Source organism: Notechis scutatus, chromosome 2 (genome assembly GCF_049901735.1).
Source record: "Notechis scutatus isolate UNSWTSFEM ecotype Mainland chromosome 2, rNotScu1.2, whole genome shotgun sequence".
Taxonomy (NCBI): Eukaryota; Metazoa; Chordata; class Lepidosauria; order Squamata; family Elapidae; genus Notechis; species Notechis scutatus.
The window spans coordinates 29,161,428-29,184,738 of NC_142010.1; the positions used below are offsets into that span (position 1 = coordinate 29,161,428).

At 38.0% G+C, this 23,311-nt stretch overlaps 1 protein-coding gene across 2 annotated transcripts in view; it reads right to left on the reverse strand.

The window, feature by feature from the left end:
- Positions 1-768: 768 nt before the first annotated feature.
- FHIT (fragile histidine triad diadenosine triphosphatase) overlaps positions 769-23,311 on the reverse strand; it is a 964,256-nt gene continuing 941,713 nt past the window's right edge. Inside the window, exons 6-7 of one of the 2 annotated variants that reach the window (XM_087954522.1) lie at positions 18,625-18,734; positions 769-1,064 (exon numbers count right to left, since the gene is read on the reverse strand). In XM_087954522.1, the coding sequence (XP_087810648.1) occupies positions 18,633-18,734 (102 nt within the window). In that variant the 3' untranslated portion in view covers positions 769-1,064; positions 18,625-18,632. The remainder of the gene's footprint in view (positions 1,065-18,624; positions 18,735-23,311) is intronic. The other variant, XM_087954523.1, reaches the window with a different exon arrangement.

Here is a 23,311-nt window from a genome sequence, read left to right on the forward strand (position 1 = left end):
CCGCAGCTGAGACCTGCAGCGCCAATCAGCTGAAAGGATAAAGAAGAGAAAAGTGCAGGGGCCTGTGGGAGGGGCCAATCCTGCACTTTTCTCTTCGTTTTCCTCTCAGCTGATTGGGAGGATTTTTTTCCTCCTCTCAGCTGATTGTCAGCTTTTTTTTTTTACTACCGGATCAGCCAAACCAGTCCAAAACGGTAGCATACCACCACTGATCTTGATGTGTTTATGTGACTAGCTGAATCAGCATTCTGTGTTGTGGCATGTTTCTTTTGTGACACAGGAAGGGAGATTTGTGCCATTTACATGAAAAGAACATGAACCAACTTTATACTGGAATTAAAAAAAAACTGTACAGAATCAAGGGCTCTCAGTGTCGTGTCTATGTCACTAAAGGTCTCACAAAACCCTCCCTCAGAAGTGAACCATTTTCCTTTTAAAATAGGGGAAAGGAAGAGGCCTTTCTAGCAATCCAGTAAAGTTTTCTGAGCTACTTGTTTGTGATAGATATTTCCAGGCTCCATTACAAAAGCAAGCGCACTTTTGCAAAAAGATGGCGGCGCAGCAACCAGCTGCCGGTAGAAATATACTATTTAAAATATTTCAGTTTTCTGGAGCTCTTGTTTGTGATAGATATCCCAAACTTGGCAACTTGGCAACTTTAAGACTTGTGGACTTCAACTCCTAGAATTCTCCAACCAGCATAGCTTGGAGACCTCTGATTTACATTGTTAAAGAACAAACTATTCAGTGAGTAACATCAATAAAACATTTTCCACAATATATTTATTATCTAAAGTTTTAATGTTGACTTTCATTTTAAGATGTTGCAACTCAGAAATATTTATTCACCACCACCCCAAATTCAAATAACTTTAATGAAACCAAAGCTCTAAGAAGCATTTTAACCTAAGTAAGACTCTGATAAAACGTTCTTTGTTTTATTCAGTATCTTTACTGAATATGTTGTCATCCTCCATCATTTCAATTCTAGGTTAGCCGGTAACAAAAGAGGCTTGTTCTCCAGTACTTCTGCTTCAGAACTAATTGAAAAGATTGTGTTGCTCCTGAAAAAGATTGAATATAAAATCAGATAATTTGTTAAATACAATAACATTTTGTCCCATATGTAAATAAGGCAAAAATGATAAGATTAAGCAATCAGTATTCATTAGCATTTTCCAAGATAGATTTTTTTGATTGTAATAGAGGAAATGCAATATGCAGAGCTGAAAATTACAATTAAATTTTTGGGCATTATCTATTTATAGATGTTGCCATAATAGTATGCATGTCACCCAGATGTGTCATGCCTACGTGACAGTATAATAACTTGCCTCAGTCCCTCCCTCTCAGCCCTACTCACCTCACAGAGTGGCAATTATCATGACAAATATAATTATAATACTGGGGATCCAGACTAGCATTATAACTTGCTTAACTTTTATGTCCATGTTACTTTTTAGTTAAAAAATTTATTTATTTATTAATTTTTATGCCCACCCATCTCATCACTGATATGATGATTCTAGGCAGCTTAAAATATAATAATAAAAAATAAAGGTAACACAAAGCAATTAAAATTAGGAAAATTAAATAGAAAGCTAAAAAAGAGAAGAGGGTGGGTACCATGGGGGCAGAGATTCTCTGCCCCAATGGCCACCCCCAAGGTGGCATGCCCCTAGTGGGGTCTCAGGCCAGCCAGCAGTTTTCAAGTTCTTCTAGAAGGCCAGGAGTGTCAGAGTGGATTTTACTTCCAGTGGGAGATAGATGGTGGCTACAGCAGAAAAGGTCTACCACCCAAAATTCTTTAGCAGACAGGGCCTAAAGTAGGCCTCTACTGCTGGAGCAAGTGGGTGGACTTGCTAAGGAGCTAAGAATACCAACTCCTTAGATATCTTATATCTATAAAGAATATCTGGAGCCGTGGTGGCATAGTGGTTAGAATGCAGTATTGCAGGCTAATTCACTATTCACTGCCAGGAGTTTGATTCTGACTGGTGCAAGGTTGACTCATCCTTCCATCCTTCCAAGGTCGTTAAAATGAGGAGCCAGGTTGTTGGGGGCAATAGGCTGATTGTATAAACTGCTTAGAGAGGGTTATAAAGCACTATGAAGAGGTATATAAATCTTATTGCTATTGCTATCTGACTGGGTACAAAGTTTCTACTGCTAATTGAAATCTTATAGAAGAAGTACTGAGTCAAAAACTTCAATAAAAAGGGTTTAAATATATGACAATCGCTATAAAATAAGATATAAGATCCTTGGTGCAATTGCCTCTCTTTGCAATTCATTTTCCCTCATTAAAGAATAGCACTTCTCAATCCTATCTGAAGTAGTTTTCTGAATATTTCTAACATGTTTTCAGATTACTTTTATACTGATGACTTCAGCCTTTTAAATTATATGAGAATGATTGATTAAGAACAAGATACTGGAATTGTAATCAATAGATATATCTATTGACCACAGGAGTGTGGTCACCATGAAAAAGTCAACATTTATTTTGGTGATGATGATTAAGAAAGGAATATAAAACAACCCTATGCATATTGTCATAATGTAAATCTAGTTACAATTGTACCTGGATAAGTATGAGGGAGAAAGCAAGGGAAATAAATGATGGCAGCGGAGGATAAAGAATTTGAAAACAAATCCTGTTTAGAAAATACAGTGTAGTTATTTGGACTGGAACAGTCTGGAAAGGAAAGTTCAAAGACAAATAGGTTCATGTTGGGAAATAAGAAGCATGATTGGCATGTATTCTATCTGCTGCAAAACTCCCTAGTTGTTTCTAACATGCAGTGTTTATACATGTGCACTAAATATTTTCAATTTTCAAAGATCCGTCCAATTTCCAAAGATCTGTTCCCAAGAATAACCAAAGACAAGCCAAATCTTTTTTTTTTTAAACAAATTTTATTCAGTTTTTCACATAAAAACAAAAATCTCTTTTTAGTGGACAACATATTTCCGGGTCATCACCTTTACATACAAATATGACAGCAATTATACATTCATATATGCATACTTAATTCTATTATTACCTTTTCCATTCCAAATTTTCAGTAAGGAGAGAAACAAACACATTAATTCATTAATCTCAATCGAAACATCTTTTTGTTTGATTTCAATTATTTCAAATATAATCCTTTAATATTTATTTTAAAAATAAAGATAAACAATATGTGTTTGCCTGATAATGATAATAATGATAATGATAATAATGATAATAATGATAATGATAATAATAATAATAATAATAATAATAATAATAATAATAATAATAATAATAATAATAATAATAGGTTTCCAATATCTCTCCTTGCTTTTAATAGTCTATATTGACTTATTAATTTAGTTGGGTCTTTAGTCTGTCATATTCCCTTTCCATTACACATTTTTTTTATAAATTCTAAATTAATACAAGTTTTAACACTAAAGAAAAAAACAAGTATAGGTTTCCCCCCTTTTACTCAGTGGTTAAAATATACCTTTATTCTCTCATCTTGATTCCCAATAAACCATTATTTTTAAGAAGTTACAATAATAATCATTACATCTTTTCATTTGAATTCCGCAGCATATTTCCCCCTTAATTTTTAATAAGAGTTATCAATATCTATATTACCCTATTTTCTAAATATTTTTAATTGCAGAAATATTCTTATTACCCCTTGTCACCCTGCAGAATCCCCTTTTTAATTCATCAACCATTATCTCTGAAAAAACAATTTCTTTTCAACATTTTACTATTTCTGTATTTCTTTATTTCATGCGCCTGTTTCTTACTGCTTCTCCTCTTTTCCCCATATCTTTTCTCATTCCAGTTTATATCCCTCTCTTTCTTAATATCTTCCTTTCCCCTTTTCTGCTGGGTCTTTCTGCCTTTCCTGACTTCACAGGTATTCCCCCTTATGATTGCCTTCTTAAGTCTCAACTTTTTAACCTTCCTTCTTTCCCCACTTCTTTGTAGTATTCTTTGTGTTAATTGTCTATTTAAAATGTCGTCTCCTTGAATCGACTCCTCCTCCTCTGAAGCTCTTTCTTCTTGTTCTTCAATTGCCATTTCCATTTTTTCTAACACAGAACAAAGTGATTCGCCTCCTTCCTGTAGTAATTCTCTCATATTTTTAAGTTCCATTTTTAATTCCCGAAGAGATATCATCATTACACACTCTTGTATTTTATGATCGGTAAAGTCCACAAAAAAACCACTTTTACTTTCCTTCTTTCTTCTTTCAATTTTCTAAAGTTCTCAATTGTTCCAGCCGAGGGTCTATACCAAAAACATCCATCAATCCCACAGTCAGTCTTTCCTTGCTTTTTTCTTTATTCTAGTTCTGCTTTCACTTTCTAAGATTCTTACTTTGTTTCAATATTTCTTTAATATTATATCCACACAAGTTCATTCAGAAACAGGATGCTTTCCCTTGTTTGAGCTCAAGTTTTTGTCAAAAGGTGGCACTTTCCATTATACAAAGTCTTCACCCTTTTCCCCTATTTTTTTATTTAGGGTTTTTCGAACCTCAATATTCCAACACAGTCCAGTCCCCAATTTGTAAACTTTATTATTATTATTTTTTGACAATCTTAAGTCCAGCTTTATTTCATGCCTGTTTATTGCCAAAACATTTTAGTCCAATTTAGTTAAATCTTTAGTTCCGGCTTCTTCCTTTCCTGGTTCAAAGCCCTGCTTAGCTATCAGAAATATTTTCTTATTTTTTTCCTGTCCCTTTGTAATTTTGCTGCTCACTTTTCTTTTCTTAAAAATTCCATGTTACCTTAATCCCTGGGTACTTTTGTTTAGTTGCATCGCCCAATTGTCCCAGTTCAGATGTTATCCACCTCTTTCTTCCCTCCTGCAGAAATCTTAATCCAGCTGAGTCCTCCTTTTTGGGGTGGCCATTTTAAACCACTGCTGCAGTCGTCTTCAGGGGGAAAAAGACCAAGCCCAGGAGGGGAGATGCAGCTCCCCTCAACCTGGCTTGCGGCTTCCCCTTACTCCACCGCCCCTCCAAGGCAGCTTCAGCCCCTAGTCATAATGATTGGAGCTCTCCAATGAAAGAGCACAGACCATAGCCGCAGAGAGATGCGATCTACGGTCTGTCAGCAAGGAGGCTCCACCTTCTTCCTGTTCCCAAGACAAGCCAAATCTTGTAGATGATCTTGCATTCTGCACTTATTAAAGGGATACAATATTCCAATAATCTGTGAAATGCCATAGATATAATGGGATGGATAGAAGTTAAATTTTCTGTTTAAAAAGTCACCATTCAGGCAATGGAATGTACATTCTATATTCTCTATATTCTATATATATTCTCTATACATTCTATACTCTCTATAAATACCATGCAATATTCTCTGCATCTGAGGAAGAAGAAAGCAGAATTTCATTGAGAAATGTGACTAAGCCCTACAGCTATTAATGCTCCAGAAATTTTTATAGCGAACTGCCTATAAGCATTGGGGGAGCTCTTATTTGGAGCCAAGTGAAGTTATTCCTGAGACCATCATCTGTAAACTGTCCTTAAATATCACATTTCGGTTCTTACTATGTTACAGAGCCTCCGATTATGACATCGAACGTGCAAACAAGCTAAATACATTACTAACATGGGCAGCATCCTGTCCATATGCTTTTATCTTTCTTGGTGACTTCAACCTACCTCATATTAACTGGACCCTTAACGAATGTACAACTGAACCCACACATGCAACCTTCTACAATGCTGTAAAAAATTTGGGACTAGAAAAACGAGTAAGCAACAATACTAGACTTAATAACTGCCTCGATCTCATCTTCTGCAATAGTTTGAATTCAATTTACAGAATACAAATCAAAGAACCCTTTTCCAACAGTGACCACAACATGATTGACTTCTGTCTCAACATACGTCCACACAAAAATCATCACAATGGAATCCCCAATTATAACTTCAAAAAAGGCAACTATGATCTTATAAACAACAATCTGTCATCCTATGATTGGCAATTTCTATTCTCTGGATGCAATACTGTTGAAGACCATTACAACATATTTTTACTTGAAGTCAAAAGATTCATCAAACTATATGTACCAAAAACAACTCCAAAAACCACCACCCCTCAAATTACCCATTATAATAAGGAAGCCCCAATCCAAAAAGAAATCACTTTGGTGGAAAAACAAATCTGGTCATGTTGCCAACTTCAAAAGTCGATACAAGCATTTATGCCACCAGATAAAGACTGAATGCATCAATTATTACATTAAACAAGAAGAAAACCTTTCTACAATTTTGTAAACAACAAACTAAAAGATTCAAGGCCCATCCCACCCCTGAAAGGACCAAATGGTAAAGACTGCAACGATGACACCATTAAAGCCAATCTCTTTAACTCTTCCATTAGGAAGTTTAGAATATGATTGTTCCTGTATCTATGATATTTCTCACCATTCCTAGCCTAAGTGTCAGCATCCCTTTTGACATGACACCAGCTTATGCACCCTGAAATAGTTTTTTCCTCTCATCTGTAGAAAAAGATTTGCTAATCAGCTTGCCACAATGTAATATAAGTACTCTTCAATGCACACAATAATGACTCTAAGAGGAGAGAATATTAGTAGCAGATATGTAAGATATATAAGATATAAGAGTCCTCAAACTATACGTACCAACAACAACTCCCAAAACAACAAAAAAAAGATTACCCATAACAATAAGGAAACTTGAATCCAAAAAGAAATCACTCTGGTGAAAAAACAAATCTGGTCATGTTGCCAACTTCAAAAGCCGATACAAAAATTTATGCCATCAGATAAAGACTGAATGCACCAATTATCACATTAAACAAGAGGAAAACCTTCTAAGCACCAATTCCACCCGTGCTTTTTACAATTTTGTAAACAACAAACTAAAAGACTCAAGGTCTATCCCACCCTTGATAGGACCTGATGGTAAAGACTGCAATGATGACACCATTAAAGCCAACCTCTTTAACACATTCTTTGGCTCAGTATTTGTAAATAGCAATGGATCATGCCCAGTATTTCCTAGCTGAAACACAGAAAACTACAATGATCTAATACATATCGATTTCACAGAAGACAACGTTGAAAAAGCACTACTCAATCTAAAACCATCTCTATCTATTGGACCGGACGGAATATGTGCCTACTTCTTAAAAAAGCTATCCACTGCCATAGCAGAACCTCTAAGCATAATCTTTGAAAAATCTTTCAGGACCAGCTCCTTGCCAAAACTATGGTCTCAAGCCACGGTCATCCCCATCTTCAAAAAGGGAGACCCCAGCCTAGTTGAAAATTACAGACCAATCTCTTTATGCTACGTCACCTGTAAAGTCATGGAATCAATTATTAACCAATCCATTATCCTCCACTTAGAAACAAACAACCTACTCTCTAATAAACTTTCTGGTTTCAGAAAAAAACTATCCTGTAATTTGCAACTCTTACACTGCAGAAACATATGGACTACACAACTCGATCAGAGCAAAGCAATAGATGCAATCCTCATAGACTTCTGTAAAGCCTTTGATTCAGAGGTACATGGCAAACTGCTCCTAAAACTAAAATCTTATGGTGTCTCTGGACAACTGCATAACTGGATAGAAGCATTTCTGTCAAACAGACAACAAATGGTCCAAATTGGGAGCGTCCTATCAAATCCAGTACCTGTCAACAGTGGTGTCCCCCAGGGCAGTGTTCTAGGATCAACTCTCTTCATACTCTACATAAATGACCTCTGTGATCATATCAAGAGCAACTGCATTCTCTTAGCTGATGATGTAAAGCTATTCAACACCACAGACAATACTGCTACCCTTCAAAAAGAATGGTCAAACGTCAACTTCAAATCTCAACAAATAAATGCTCTGTCTTACGTATTGGCAAAAAATAATAATAATAATAATAAAATAAAATACAAACTGAATAGTCAAGACCTTGTTGATGATCCAAACTCTGTCAAGGATCTTGGAGTACTCATCTCTAATGACCTAAGTGCTAGAGCCCACTGTAACTACATAGCCAAAAAGGCATTAAGAGTTGTTAACCTAATCCTACGTAGCTTTTTCTCTGGTAATATCACACTACTAACGAGACCATACAAAACATTTGCAAGACCAATACTTGAATACAGCTCATCAGTCTGGAACCCACATTACCTATCTGATATTAACACAGTTGAGAAAGTCCATTATTTCACAAGAAGAGTTCTCCACTCCTCTACTCGTTGCAGAATACCTTATGCCACCAGACTTGAAATTCTAGACCTAGAAAACCTAGAACTATGCCGCCTTCGGTCCGATCTACGTATAGTACATAAAATTATTCATTGCAATGTCCTACCTGTCAATGAATACTTCAGCTTCAATCATAACAATACAAGAGCACATAATAAATACAAACTCAAGGTAAACCGCACCAATCTTGATTGCAGGAAATACAACTTCAGCAACAGAGTGCTGAAGTTGTCAATGTCTAGAATACTCTAGAGTCAATGTCTGGAATACTCTACCTGACTCTGTGGTTTCTTCCTCAAGCCCCAAAAACTTTAACCTTAGACTGTCTACTATTGATCTCACCCCTTTCCTAAGAGGTCTGTAGGGGGCATGCATAAGCGCACCAATGTGCCTACTGTCCCTGTCCTATTGTTTCTTTTTTTATTTTTCTTATATGTATCCATTTCATGTATCCATAACTATGTTTATACTTCTACCTGTTATCTTATAATTGCTTGACAAAATAAATAAATAAATAAATAATAAATAATAAATAAATAAATTTCTTCCTTATCTACTTCCTTGCTTTCTTTTTCTATTTGAAATATGGATTCTACTCATAATCACCTCCTTTCCATCCATTTCCACTGCAGGTAGTTTTCAACTTACAACCATTGGAAGTTACCACAATATTGAAAAAAGTGACTTTCCGCCACCCACCCTCACACTTATGACCGTCACTGCCTTCGCATACAGTCATGGGATGAAAACTGGGGTACTTAGCAACCAACCTATATTTATGATGTTTGTAGTGTCTTATAATCGCCATTCGAGATCTTCTCAGCTAGCTTCCAACAAGCAAAATCAATGGAGGGAGGAAAGCTCGATTTGCTTAACTCACTTCACCGAGGTAATTCGCTTAAACGAGCCACAATGGTTACAGTGCAGTACTGCAGGCTACTTCTGCTGTCTGCCAGCTGCCTGCAATTTGGCAGTTCAAATCTCACCAAAGCTCAAGGTTGACTCAGCCTTCCATCCTTCCAAGATGGGTAAAATGAGGAGCCAGATTGTTGGGGGCAATTATGCTGACTGTGCAAAACCACTTAGAAAGGGCTGTAAAGCACTGTGAAGCTGTCTATAAGTCTAAATACTATTGCTTTTGCTATTAACAACTGTAGCAGGAAAGGCTGTAAAATCTGGCACAAGTCACTTAACAACAACAAAAAAAAAAATCTAGTCCCAACCATGGTTGTAAGTGGAGGACTAACTGTTTTCATCAGAGAGTTTCAGATTAGCAATTGTCAACAACCAGCTTGTATTTGCCCATAAACCTTTTTTTTTTGCTAATAATTCACTTTTTCTGAAATTCAGTTGAAAGGAAATAAATAAATTAAATAAACTCTTGCTTTCCATTTGCTCCTTCTTATTGCCACAAATCCTTTGGAACGGCCTCTAAAATGTGAGGCAGACTTGCTTGGTTTGGGATTTTTTTTTTTCTCCCTCTGTGTTGACTTTTAAATAATTTGAAAATCTGTTTAAACAATAGGGAGTCAATCATCAAACTGCTGATGGAAAGAGAATGCTTTGTCCCTGTGCCATTTTAAGTGACAGATGTTGTCCACATAGGAGTGAGCTTACATGTTCTTCATATAAGCAGATTTCTGAAGGTGACCTGGAGAAAATATATTCCTTCTAATGCCAAAGAGTTCCTTTTTTCCCCCTCCCAATGTTGAAATTAGAAATCTAATGTGTGAGAGTCAATTGCTATCATTCCTCTTTGATAATTAATGGTTCTTACGGCTGACTGAGTGGGTGAAATAATTAATAGCACTTAAGACATGGAGTGTGTTGAAATCCATCTCTGATTACCAAAATGTATATTTGTGCAAGGATGATATGCAAACAGTCCCAGAATGGAGTCACAAGCAGATCATATAGCCTCGGTGGCGCAGTGGTTAGAGTGCTGTACTGCAGGCCACTTCTGCTGACTATTGGCTGCCTGCAATTTGTCTGTTCAAATCCCACCAGGTTCAAGATTGACTCAGCCTTCCATCCTTCCGAGGTTGGTAAAATGAGGACCCAGATTGTTGGGGACAATAGGCTGACTCTGTAGTCTGCTGATAGAGGGCTGAAGCACTAAAAAACAGTATATAAGTCTAAATGCTATTGCTATACAGATGAATAGCACTTAGGAAGAAAAAGTCCCTTTGTTGATGGTGTTCCAAGGGTTTGTCATTGTGTTTCTTTCTTCCAAACTAAAAACATATGACAGCAATCATAGATGGAAGTGATTGTATATGAAGAATAATGCTCAATGCATCTATTCTAAGGAAAGCTGGGAAAAAGTTAAAAACTGAATTTGTGAATACTTCTCTTTCTTGGGAAATACTATCCATTGCATACATTTTCATTAAGTCTTCAAGAGACTTTCAAATCATTGGAGCAATTGATTCAAACTTTTTTTGATGGAGGTTAGGGGAAAAAGTCCCGATTGATTTTACTTAGTTAATTAGCTATCATATCCCTGTCAGCTCTTAAAATAAAGAGCAAAAAAAGGCAGAACTGAGATGCTAGCTTTTCCTATGTTTCAAAGAAGATTGTTCAGGTTCTTAAAACCATGTTTTAAGGACTTACTGTACAATTTCCATGTGTTTCTTATCACTAAATGGTGGGAAAAAATGCCATCCTTGATCAGGAATAGTAGTCTGGAGAGATCCAACAGCCCCAGATGAAGAAAACAGGAGTCATCTACAACATACAGTGTAATGATCGCAACAACCACTATGCAGGACAAATAAGTAGAAGACTGACAGAATGCATCCAAGAATACCAATTAGCAGTCAAAAGACATGATGAAAACTCTTTAATTTCACAACATATGGACAGACCTATCATAGTTTCAGCTGCGAAACTGTGACCATTCTAGATCAAACCAAATTCAAAAATACTAGAAGTCTGTCACTCTGGCAAAGTAGCCACCAATAGACATGTAGACATAAACAATAGCTACACAGTGTGCAAAAGAGACAATCAACAAGCTAAAAAGGGAACAAAAAGACCAAAACGCTAGCGATCAACACTCAGATGAGCATAGATTAACCCCAAGATTAACATCAGACCAACAATCAGGAAGTAAACAATACTCTAGTCAAGGAACTGCCAAACAAGCTAACAATAAAGAGCTCAACCAAAGAACCTCCAAGACCACTTCCACCAACAGAAAAGATTGACAGGGCAAATCACTAGAATATAAACTGAAAGCAAACTCTACTCCTTGCTAGAGATGATGATGTTACCTAGATAGAAAGATGATAGACAGATAGATAGACAGATAGACAGACAGACAGACAGACAGACAGACAGACAGACAGATAGATAGATAGAATAACTGTATTGTCACTTTGAATGTACACTAATCGGCATATATTAAAATGAAATTTCATTGTATACCGCTCCCAAAGTGTCACAGCATCCAATATGCACTACATAAACACAACAAAATAAATAAATAAATAAATACAAAATTATGGATATACTATATGACACAGAGAAACAACACAGTCTAGTTTGGATGTATATATGTACATAGCGACAAAAATGAATCTTGCGAGTTTACCAGATGGATGGCAAAGCTGGTACAGAATCTGGTAATCCTGCTAGAAAAACTTCAAAACCTCCTCCCAGAGGGGAGCAACAGAAACAGACTGTGAAGTGGGTGTGCTGGGGTTTCTAACAATGCTTTGAGCTCTAAGCACATAGCGCTTATAAGCAGTATCCTGAATGACCGGGAGCAAGCTTTCTATAATCTTCTCAGCTGTCCTTACCACTCTCTGTATGGACTTTCTATCTGAGGCACTGCAGCTACCAAACCAATCAGTGATGCAGTTTATTAAAACGCCTCTCAGTTGTGCCTCTGTAAAATGTGGCCAGGACAGAAGGAGAAAGATGTGCTCCCCTTATCCAACGCAGGAAATGCAAACGCTGGTTTGCACGCTTCGCTTAAAGATGACATGTGGAGAGACCACTTCAGATTATCCATTACCTAGTTTGAGTAACAAAATGCCTGCAAGAAAACAAGCAAGTTCAGAGAGCACCAAGGACCCTTCATTTTAATTTGTGCTAGAAATCTTCTCCTTTATTAAGATTGGGAAGCATATGATCTTGAGACTCTTGGATGCCCATCGATGAGAATACCAGATAGACATCCCTAAAGTTTATGAAAGAGATGGGATGAAGTTGACTGTATCCTACTGTATCTGATTGTCACCCGCAAATCCACAGGGATTATTTTCCCAGTTTCCAATACTGCCTTCAGCATAAATATGAAATGTGGCTGATCTCTTGCCTATCAGCTATTCTGAAAGCACATTGAAAATAAAAATTAGAATAACTCTTGGCAACAATGCAAAGCTTGCAAAGGCACCGTTAGGATAAATTAAGTGCTTATTTATTATATTCAAATGATTTTCTTCCCTCCCCCATCGCTCATATTAATGGGAAAGAAAGCAATCTGCAGTTCTTCAAGACCTCCTTGACCTGGATGGTTCAGGAAGTGCTGATGCTCGAATGTGTTAATGGCAGAAAAGAAAAATTGCAATTCAGTTATTTTCCCTTTAAAAAATGCTTTAATTAGAATGTGATTTCTCATGTTGTGATCCTATTGTCCACAGTGAAAGCTCATTAAGCAACTGGCACAATTGGCTGGCTAATCCAGGGCAGCTGAGTTGAGTTCAGAAAGCTAATTGTGATGTGAGAAGATAACTGGTTCTGATTCAGCATTATAGAACTTCACTGCAGGAATGCCGCAGATCGGTGATGGAAGAAAGTCAACAGATAAAACTCGAATGAAGCTGGTTTTTTGCTACCTTTTCACTCTATGAAAGGACACTTTTTCAAGCCTTCTGGTAGCATGTCCTCTAGTTTCCGTGAAAACCTACAGGTAGTTCTGGACTTATGACTGTAATGGAGTCAGTGCCCATCATGATCATGAATCATGGCAGTTGTATTTTATGAGCTTTTTTTGCAGCAGTCATGTAAGTTTAGTTGCTGTTCACTGCCCAGAGTGACAAGGTTGAGACAAGCATATTAAATGAAACAAGCATATTAAATGAAACAAACAAAAAAACAACAAAAGGCAAGAATTTAGAATTCTGTTTTAGAATTCTGTTTTCTTTGGATTGCGCACCCTGTCATACAGGGGTGGGATTCCACCGGTATAACAACTGGTTCAGTGATTGCATGCTCTGAGCACCTGCCCCGCATTACAAACAGCTCTATTACTCAACTTCTATAGCAGTCCCTGTGAAGGAAACAGCTGAGGCACGGCAAACCACTCTGCCACGTGAATCAGCTGTGCTCTTAACAAAGGAAGTGAAGGACAGGAAAGAGCAGGGGTGGGTGGGCCCACATCAGAGGTGGTATCCAGCAGATTCTGACCAGTTCTCGAAAACCGGTAGTGGAAATTTTGAGTTGAATTAATTCGCAGAACCGGCAAATGCCACCTCTGACTGGCCCCGCCCCCATCTATTCTCTTCCTCCCGAGTCCCAGCTGATTGGCTGGGTTTTCTTTTGTTGCCTTGCAGTGGAGAATGGAGCTGGAAAGCAGGTTAGTGGGGTGGGGAGGGAATGGGGATTTTATAGTATCCTTCCCCTGCCACCAAGCCACACCATGCCCACCAAGCCACACCATGCCCACCAAGCAACACCCACAGAACCAGTAGTAAAAAAATTGAATCCCATCACTGGCCCACATGCTCGTCACAGCGAACCAGTTTGGAGACAGCTGATCTTTGGAGCAAGGGGTTTTCCCAAACTGGTCCAAATCAATAGAGTCCCACTCATGCTGCCATGTATTTCTGTGTTTTCTGTCACTTGCCCTAGGTCTCCACAATGTACCTTTGCCTTTTTTTGTTTCCTGAGGTTTTGGCAACCTTAAGGCCTTAATCCTGCTCATTTTTGTTTAGAAAGCATTTTTATAGAAGGAAAAGTGTTCATAGAAGAGGCATCCACATCAGCTCCTCATATTCTTCACTATCTCTTGTTGATATGTCATGATTATAAATTTACAAAGAAACTCAGTGGATCCTGACAGAAAAAAATGATCCTGTAATGCATGGTTATCAAACTCGCCTCATCATGTTGCGGTCACGTGATGTTTTGTGACGTTTTTCCCATTCGCAGAGCTGGGGTGGGAATGGCCTAGACGTGACTCATCTGGCCCATTGGCTGCCAGTCTGACACCCCTGCTGTAATGGAAGGTAATTCCTAAAATCATATAATTTAGTGATTGTGCCTATATCATTTCACCTCAAATGTTCATCTAAATGAATTCAATTTATGGAATACAAATTAAAGAACCCTTTTCCAACAGTGACCACAACATGATTGACTTTTGTCTCAACATACGTCCACACAAAAATCATCACAACAACAAAATCCCCAATTATAACTTCAAAAAAGGCAACTATGATCTTATAAACAATGATCTCTCATCCCTTGATTGGCAATTTCTATTCTCTGGATGCAATACTGTTGAAGACCATTACAACATATTTTTACTTGAAGTCAAAAGAGTCATCAAACTATATGTACCATTAACAACTCCCAAAACCAGAAAAAACAAATTACCCAAAACAATAAGAAAGCTTCAATCCAAAAAGAAATCACTTTGGTGGAAAAACAAATCTGGTTATGTTGCCAACTTCAAAAGCTGATAAAAAAATTTATGCCACCAGATAAAGACTGAATGCACCAATTATCACATTAAACAAGAAGAAAACTTTCTACGCACCAATTCCACACGTGCTTTCTACAATTTTGTAACCAGAAACTAAAAGACTCAAGGTCCATCCCACCCCTGAAAGGACCTAATGGTAAAGACTGCAATGACGACACTATTAAAGCCAACCTCTTTAACACATTCTTTGGCTCAGTATTTGTAAACAGCAATGGATCATGCCCAGTATTTCCTAGTCGAACCACAAATGACTACAATGATCCAATACATATCAATTTCACAGAAGACAACATTGAAAAAGCACTACGCAATCTAAAACCATCTCTATCTATTGGACCGGATGGAATATGTGCCAACTATCCACTGCCATAGCCAAACCTTTAAGCATAATCTTTGAAAAATCTTTCAGGACCAGCTCCTTGCCTAACCTATGGTCTCAAGCCACGGTCATCCCCATCTTCAAAAAGGGAGACCCCAGCCTAGTTGAAAATTACAGACCAATCTCTTTATGCTGCATCACCTGTAAAGTCATGGAATTAATTATTAACCAATCCATCATCCTCCACTTAGAAACAAACAACCTACTCTCTAATAAACAATTTGGTTTCAGGAAAAAACTATCATGTAATCTGCAACTCTTACACTGCAAAAACATATGGACTACACAACTCGATCAGGGCAAAGCAATAGACGCAATCTACATAGACTTCTGTAAAGCCTTTGATTCAGTGCTACACAACAAACTACTCCTAAAATTAAAATCTTATGATATCTCTGGACACCTGCATAACTGAATAGAAGCATTTCTGTCAAACAGACAACAAATGGTCCAAATTGGGAGCGTCCTATCAAATTCTGTACCTGTCAACAGTGGTGTCCCCCAGGGCAGTGTTCTAGGACCAACTCTCTTCATACTCTACATAAATGACCTCTGTGATCATTTTAAGAGGAACTGCGTTCTCTTCACTGATGATGTAAAGCTATTCAACACCACAGACAATACTGCTACCCTTCAAAAAGAATGGTCAAACAAATGTCAACTTCAAAACTCAACAAATAAATGCTCTGTCTTATGTATTGGCAAAAAAAATCAGAAAATAAAATACAAGCTGAATAGTCAAGACCTTGTTGATGATCCAAACTCTGTCAAGGATCTTGGAGTACTCATCTCTAATGACCTAAGTGCTAGAGCCCACTGTAACTACATAGCCAAAAAGGCATTAAGAGTTGTTAACCTAATCTTAAGTAGCTTTTTCTCTGGTAATATTACACTAATAACTGGAGCTTACAAAACATTTGCTAGACCAATTCTCGAATACAGCTCATCAGTCTGGAACCCACATCACGTATCTGATATTAACACAGTTGAGGAAGTCCAGAAATATTTCACAAGAAGAGTTCTCCACTCCTCTACTCGTTGCAGAATACCTTATGCCACCAGACTCGAAATTCTAGACCTAGAAAACCTAGAACTACGCCACCTTCGGTTGGATCTAAGTATAGTGTATAAAATCATACATTGCAATGTCTTACCTGTCAATGAATACTTCAGCTTCAACCATAACAACACAAGAGCAAACAATAGATACAAACTCAAGGTTAATCGCAACAAACTCGATTGCAGGAAATACGACTTCAGCAACAGAGTGGTCAATGTTTGGATTACTCTACCTGACTCTGTGGTTTCTTCCTCAAACCCCCAAAACTTTAACCTTAGAGTGTCTACTATTGATCTCACCCCTTTCCTAAGAGGTCTGTAGGGGGAGGTGCATAAGTGCACCAACGTGCCTACCGTCCCTGTCCTATTGTTTCTTTTATTTTTATTTTTTATTTTTATTATATGTATCCATGTATTCATAACTATGTTTTTACTTATACATAATATCTTGTAAGCAAATGACAAAAATAAATAAATAAAATAAATCTCATAACTGGGAGGGGAAAATGGCTAATTTTAAAACAATTGGAAGCTAATTGTTCATATTTCTATCTCAAACAATAATTAGCCATCAGCTAAACATCAGGTGTTAGACAGATAAAGATTTAAATAATAACTGGCCATTTGAAGATATGTGGACTTCAGCTCCCAGAATTCCCCAGCCAGCATAGCAGAAATAGCATTACATGTTAAAGGTTAGCGAGTCCACATAGCTGGCTAGGGAATTCTGTTTCTAGTTCTCCCATCTTGGCTCAAAAGCTTCTAATATTATCATGGACAAGATATTTTCCCTTGTTCCACTTTTAAAATCTTTATGCTTGTTCATGTTACTGTAGCCAGGAATGAATGAGGAATGCTTGAATGCCCTTCAGATGCTGAGGTCAGCTCAAAAAAAATACTCCAGCATGCATTTAAAAACTTATGATTTACAGTGCATATGGCAGTGGGAAATAGAAAGGTTATTTTTAAAAGGAACATTTCCAAAGATTATCAATGCATGAAAATTCTGGACAAAAGAGATACACATTTTATATGGATTTTCTTTAGTCAAATCCTTAATGTGATTTGGAAGTGGGACCAAATGACAAATGTTATGAAACAGATTGATTTGTCCGCTGAAGGATAATTTCTCCCAAATTTTAGAAATTATAACAAGAATACTAGAATATTGTTATTTAGCAATGCACTCATTATTAACACAGTAGTAGATTTTTCTTATGTTTCTTTTAATCAATTTTTCCTGCACTATTCTAGCAATACTTCTATCAACTATATAGGTATTCCTTGTGTGGCAGTTGGGACTCAAATTTCCATCACTGAGCGATGTGATTGTAAAATGCAATGTCATATGACTGCATTGCTTAATAACAACAATCCCAATTACTGTCATGACCCATTTGGGTTGTTAAGTGGAAAGAGGCAGAAAACACAGAAAAGCAGGCTAGTGGGTGAATGTGTAGGTAATACAGGATGGTAGGGATGTGCTAGACATGGTTGCTATAGAGTACAGGTGAGTACGTGGGGGTAGGGTGGAATACTGTACACCTCCCTTCCCATACTGTCAATGGGGAGGGTGTGTGTGCTGCAGGCAGATAGTATGGATTGCAGGCAGACAAAAAAAAAGAGTTACTTCTGACTTCCTGCCAGCTTTTCTATTGACTTTGCTTCTGGAAAGCTGGCAGGGAATGTTGGAAATCACAATCAGGTGACCACGGCTCATTGTAGTGTCATAACCATGAACTGGGGACAGAACAATAGCAATACCACTTAGATTTATATGCCGCTTCATAGTGCTTTACAGCCCCCTCTAAGGAATTAACAGAGTCAGCATATTTTCCTCAGCAATCTAGGTCCTCATTTTACCGACCTCAGAAGAATGGAAGGCTGCATCAACCTTCAGCTGGTGAGGATCGAACTGCTGGCTGTGGGCCGAATTAGCCTGCACTACTGCATTCTAACCACTGAGCCACCAGAGTCCCAGATTCATGCGATCATGTTATTGCAAGGACATTGCAATGGCTGGAACTGTGGAAATCACTGGAACTGTGAGGCTTGGTTATAAGTCCCCACATTCAGTGCTATTTGAATGATCACTGAATGAGTGGACTTAACTTGAGTTCTATTTATATGTGAGAAGATATAATTACATATTGTAACACCTAATTCCTATAATATATCATATGATAAGTAAATGTATAATTCTCTATGTAAGGAGCATTACCTCTTCTTTCACTGAAAATATTTCTTGAGGATTGCAGCTTCAGTTGCCATTTCTTCCTCAGATCTCCATTTGCTGGGGGAATCTTCCGCCTCTTTGTCATGACGCTGAAGCTTGGTCGGAAAGAAGAGAGGGTTATTCTTTTGAGAGATAAGTAATTGAAGCAATGAATGTTATCATCATAAAGAGTGGTGTTTTTATCCTGTTCTTTTTATTCCAATAATTTATTTCTGATTTTTGATTAATTGGGAAGCTTTCAAATCCTGGAACTTCATTGCCTCAACTTCCTCAGCTTTTAGTTCCTCCACTTCATTTATCTTATACACAAACATATATGTATACAGGTACACAATGCTTTATGTAAAGGAAGAACCAGGAGACAAAACCAAAAGCAAGGATAGACCTAGCATTTCTGTAGTACAGAGGGAGAAACAGTGAATATTTCCTGATGTATCTATTCCAGAAAGAAGACCAGACTCAGAAATCTAATACAATTCAGGCAAGGAGAACTTCAGAAGCATCTCCACGTGTGACATGATCAATGTATCTTAAAGCAACCAGAAGGATCATAGAAGAAACCATTTTCTAGGAGAAGCTTTCTCTGACGGTGGGTCTTAACCTCATTCCAGGCTGAGGCTTACAATTTAATAACGCTTTTGTTATAGGTCAAATGTGGTCAGCCTATTACAGTTGAATCAGATAGGTGGAGGACTGGAAATAAAATAAATGAATTGTGAGAAAGAGAGAGTGAAATCATCCTTGTTGAGAAAAACTCACCCATCCCCAAAGGGGTGGGGAGAAAAGATTTTTTAAAAAGGAAAGGGCGGTGGAAGCAGTAACAGTTTATATTTCATGTTCACTCAGATGTAGATCTCACTCATTCCAGCATTCAGTGTTAGTGGATTTTACTCCTTGTAAATGTGTTTTAGAGTGCAGCCTTCAATAACTATCATATTATAGCATTCATTCTTATCCCTCCTAATCCAGGCATTTATAAGCATATCTGGCCTGGATTTTTAGTGTTTGAAACGAATAACAGAATAACAGAGTTGGAAGGGACCTTGGAGGTCTTCTAGTCCAACCCCCTGCTCAAACAGGAGATCCTATACCATTTCAGACAAATGGTTGTCCAATCTCTTCTTAGAAACTTCCAGTGTTAGAGCATTCACAACTTCTGGAGGCAAGTTGTTCCACTTATTAATTGTTCAAATTGTCAGGAAATTTCTTTTTAGTTATAGATTGGATCTCTCCTAGATTAGTTTCTATCCATTGCTTTTTGTCCTGATTTCAGATGCTCTGGAGAATAAGTTGATCTTCTCTTCTTTATGGCAGCCCCTTAGATATTGGAACACTGCTATCATGTCACCCCTAGTCCTTCTCCCTGTCTCCTTCCATGCAGAGGAGAAAATTGACCAAAGCAGCATTTCTAATCTCATCTAGATAGCGTTTTTCAAATTTGGCAACTTAATTTCCCATGTAGGCTAGGGCATTCTGGTAGTTGAAGTCCACACATCTTAAAGTTGTCAAGTTTTAAAACACTGGTTAAGATGGACAGTTGGGTTTGAGGAGCTGCCTATCATCGACAATTCTCACAACCTCCTACAGCATTCGATATGACTTTGCTCAATAGACTTATGGGAAATTTATAACTGTGGCCAGGAACACCATTTAGAAAAAGCAGATCCTTTGCCAAGGAGCTTCTAAATCTGTGCCTCCATGTTGCATTGCACTCAGACGCACCAAGAGGTTCTGCGTTGAAATGATTAGCCGGTGACATCACCGTTGCCTGGGAGATGCCCAGTTGGGGGTTTCTGTCATGTCACTAGCAGGATCTGGAGCAAAGGACGGGAGCTCACATAACCCCGCGGCAGCAGTCGGGTTTCAAACGTGGGCTTACTAACCTCCAACTCGGCATCCTAACCACGCAAGCCACCGTGCTCCTTGACTCCATGTTATTTCCTCTAATTGTACACTTCCACTGTGTAAGTGCTTGTCAAATCCAGGGCAAGCTGTTGATTTGGGAGATGACAATAACTTTGTATATTTTTGAACCGGGACTTTCTTGCCGCAAAGTGGAAGAAAGAGTGAGATTGCTTTGTGTGGATGAGTTAATGAATGACATATTGAACTTCCCTCAAGCTCTGTCGCAACAATGACAACAACAACAATCTGCCATGCCAGAGTATTATCCGCTTTAATAAAACAACTTAAAACCAGGCTGTCAGCTTTGCTGGCAACTTCACACTGGGGAGTGTGTGTGTGTGTGGCGGGGGGGAACATGGAAGGGAGGAAGTGAATCCTTTTTTTCCCCAAAGAGAAATATTCTGTTTACAAAGTGATCAGAAGTGACAGTTGGTGCTTATTGGTGGAAGAGCTTTTTCTGCTTGAAGTGAAACAGGAGGATAATTTATCAGGAAAGCTGGGAAGCCAGACATCTGTAATGATCTGCTTTAAGAAAGGAAGATTTTAGAAGAATATTTGTACCACACAATAAGGATTTAGAGCAAGATGGCAGTAGGTTTTTTTTTCTTTTTTTTGTTTTAAATCTGCCTTGATGTTGAGCAACGTGTGATTTTTTTTTCTTGGCAATTTAGATTTCCAAAGCTGAAATAACACAATCTAGAAAGGCTAGGGGTTTTAATTAATTTCTAACAGCACCACAGGTCAAAGTTCTCTTATATTTACCCTTGCTTTAAAGATCCTTAAAACAGTGCTGTGACCTTAGAGTTGTTTTTACTAACAGTTGCTTTTTAGGACGATTGGGTGCATTGCACACAGATGCCTCGAGTTTCCTTTCCCAGCATTTCCTCTTTTCTGTCCTGTATCTGCTTTAAGATGAAGACGGGCATCTCAAACACCTCTCAAATTGAGTGAGGTGTTCATTGAAGAAGCTAGAAATGAATAATTATGTCAAAGAAATCAGACGAAGGCAACATTCCAGAGATTAGGTTACAAAACTAAGCTGAAGAATCAATTGTCCTCCTTACAGAGTAGTTGTAGCTTCATCAAAGATCGAATTCATTTAAAGGTTAACAGCAGCATTATGAAAAGATAAATTATCTTGGGCTTAGATTTTAACTTTCAAAACACAGTACACTCCCCCTCCCCTTTTTTTACAAAAAGAAAAAGGCCATTTTCATCTTCCCAGATTTCCAAAACTGAGAGGAGGGAATTGAAAATACCATTAACGTGCATTACCATGTGTTTTGTTCCACTAAGTTAAAACAAGCCAACATATGTCAAATCGCAATTTCCCCAGAACTCTGCTTCCCTTTCTCTACATTGTAAATCTTCCTATAATCTCTCTGCAATTGACCCTTAGAAAAGAATTTGGTGGGACTGATGAGATACGTAGTGAATTCTCACATCTTGTACAGGTAGTCCTCGACTTACAACCACAATTGAGCCCCCCAAAATCTGTTGTTAAGTGAGGCATTTGTTAAGTGAGCTTTGCCCCATTTTACGACCTTTCTTGCCACAGTTGTTAAATGAATCACTGCAGCTGATAAGTTAGTACCTTGGTTGGTAAGTGAATCTGGCTTCCCCTTTTACTTGGCTTGTCAGAAGGGCAGATAACAGATGACAGATAACAGATAATCAGAGTTGGAAAGGACCTTGTAGGTCATCTAGTCCAAACCCCCACCCAAGCGGGAGACCCTATACCATTTCTCACAGATGGGACTCCAATCTCTTCTTGAAAGATTCCAGTGATGGCGCTCCGACAACTTCCCAGGGCAAGCTGTTCCATTGGTTGATTGTTCTCACTGTCAGAAAGTTTCTCCTTATTTCCAGGTTAAATCTCTCCTTGTTCAGTTTCCATCCATTATTCCTTGTCTGGCCCATAGGCACTTTAGAAAATAGCTTGACCCCTTCCTCTCTGTGGCAGCCCCTCAGATATTAGAAGACTGGTATCATGTCTCCCCTGGTCCTTCTGTTTACTAGACTAGCCATGCCCAGTTCCTGTAACCATTCTTCATATGTTTTAGGTCGCAAAAGGGGATCACATGACCTTGGGACACTGCAACTGTCATAAATATGAATCCATTGACAAGCATCTGAATTTTGATCACATGACCATGGGGATGCTGTTGCAACTGTGGGTCTAACTCCTAAGTCACATTTTTCAGTGCTGTTGTAACTTTGAATGGTCACTAAACAAACTGTTGTAAGTTGAGAACTACCTGTATTGCTTATGAACTTAAAAACTCTACAATTTAACCATTTGCTGGAGGAATGATGATTTCCAGTCCAGCCTGGAATGTGGAAGAGTCAAATAATGTCTTTCTACAGTTGTATCTATGGTAGCACTAGGACCAAATTTTTGGACTTCATTCATTTTACTGTTTATTAATTTTTGGCCTATAAAAGGCACAGAATCTCTTTATTCTATGATAAACTTTCATGGCTTCCTGGTCTTGGAGTCCTTCAAGATAGGTGGATTTCTACCAATTGCTTTGCCTGTTAAATTGTTTTTAAACTTAATCTGATGATTAGACCAACAACCATCCTTGTTCAGCATATTATTTTTCACAGTAGCCAACCAGATGTCCCTAAGGTGTTTGCAAGCAGAAAACAGAAACACACTTCTGTTCTGTCATTATTCCCTTGCAACTGGTATATAAAGGCGTACTTCCCCCAATCCAGATGTAACACTGATGCTTAAGATTAATAGCCATAGATAGAACTGTTC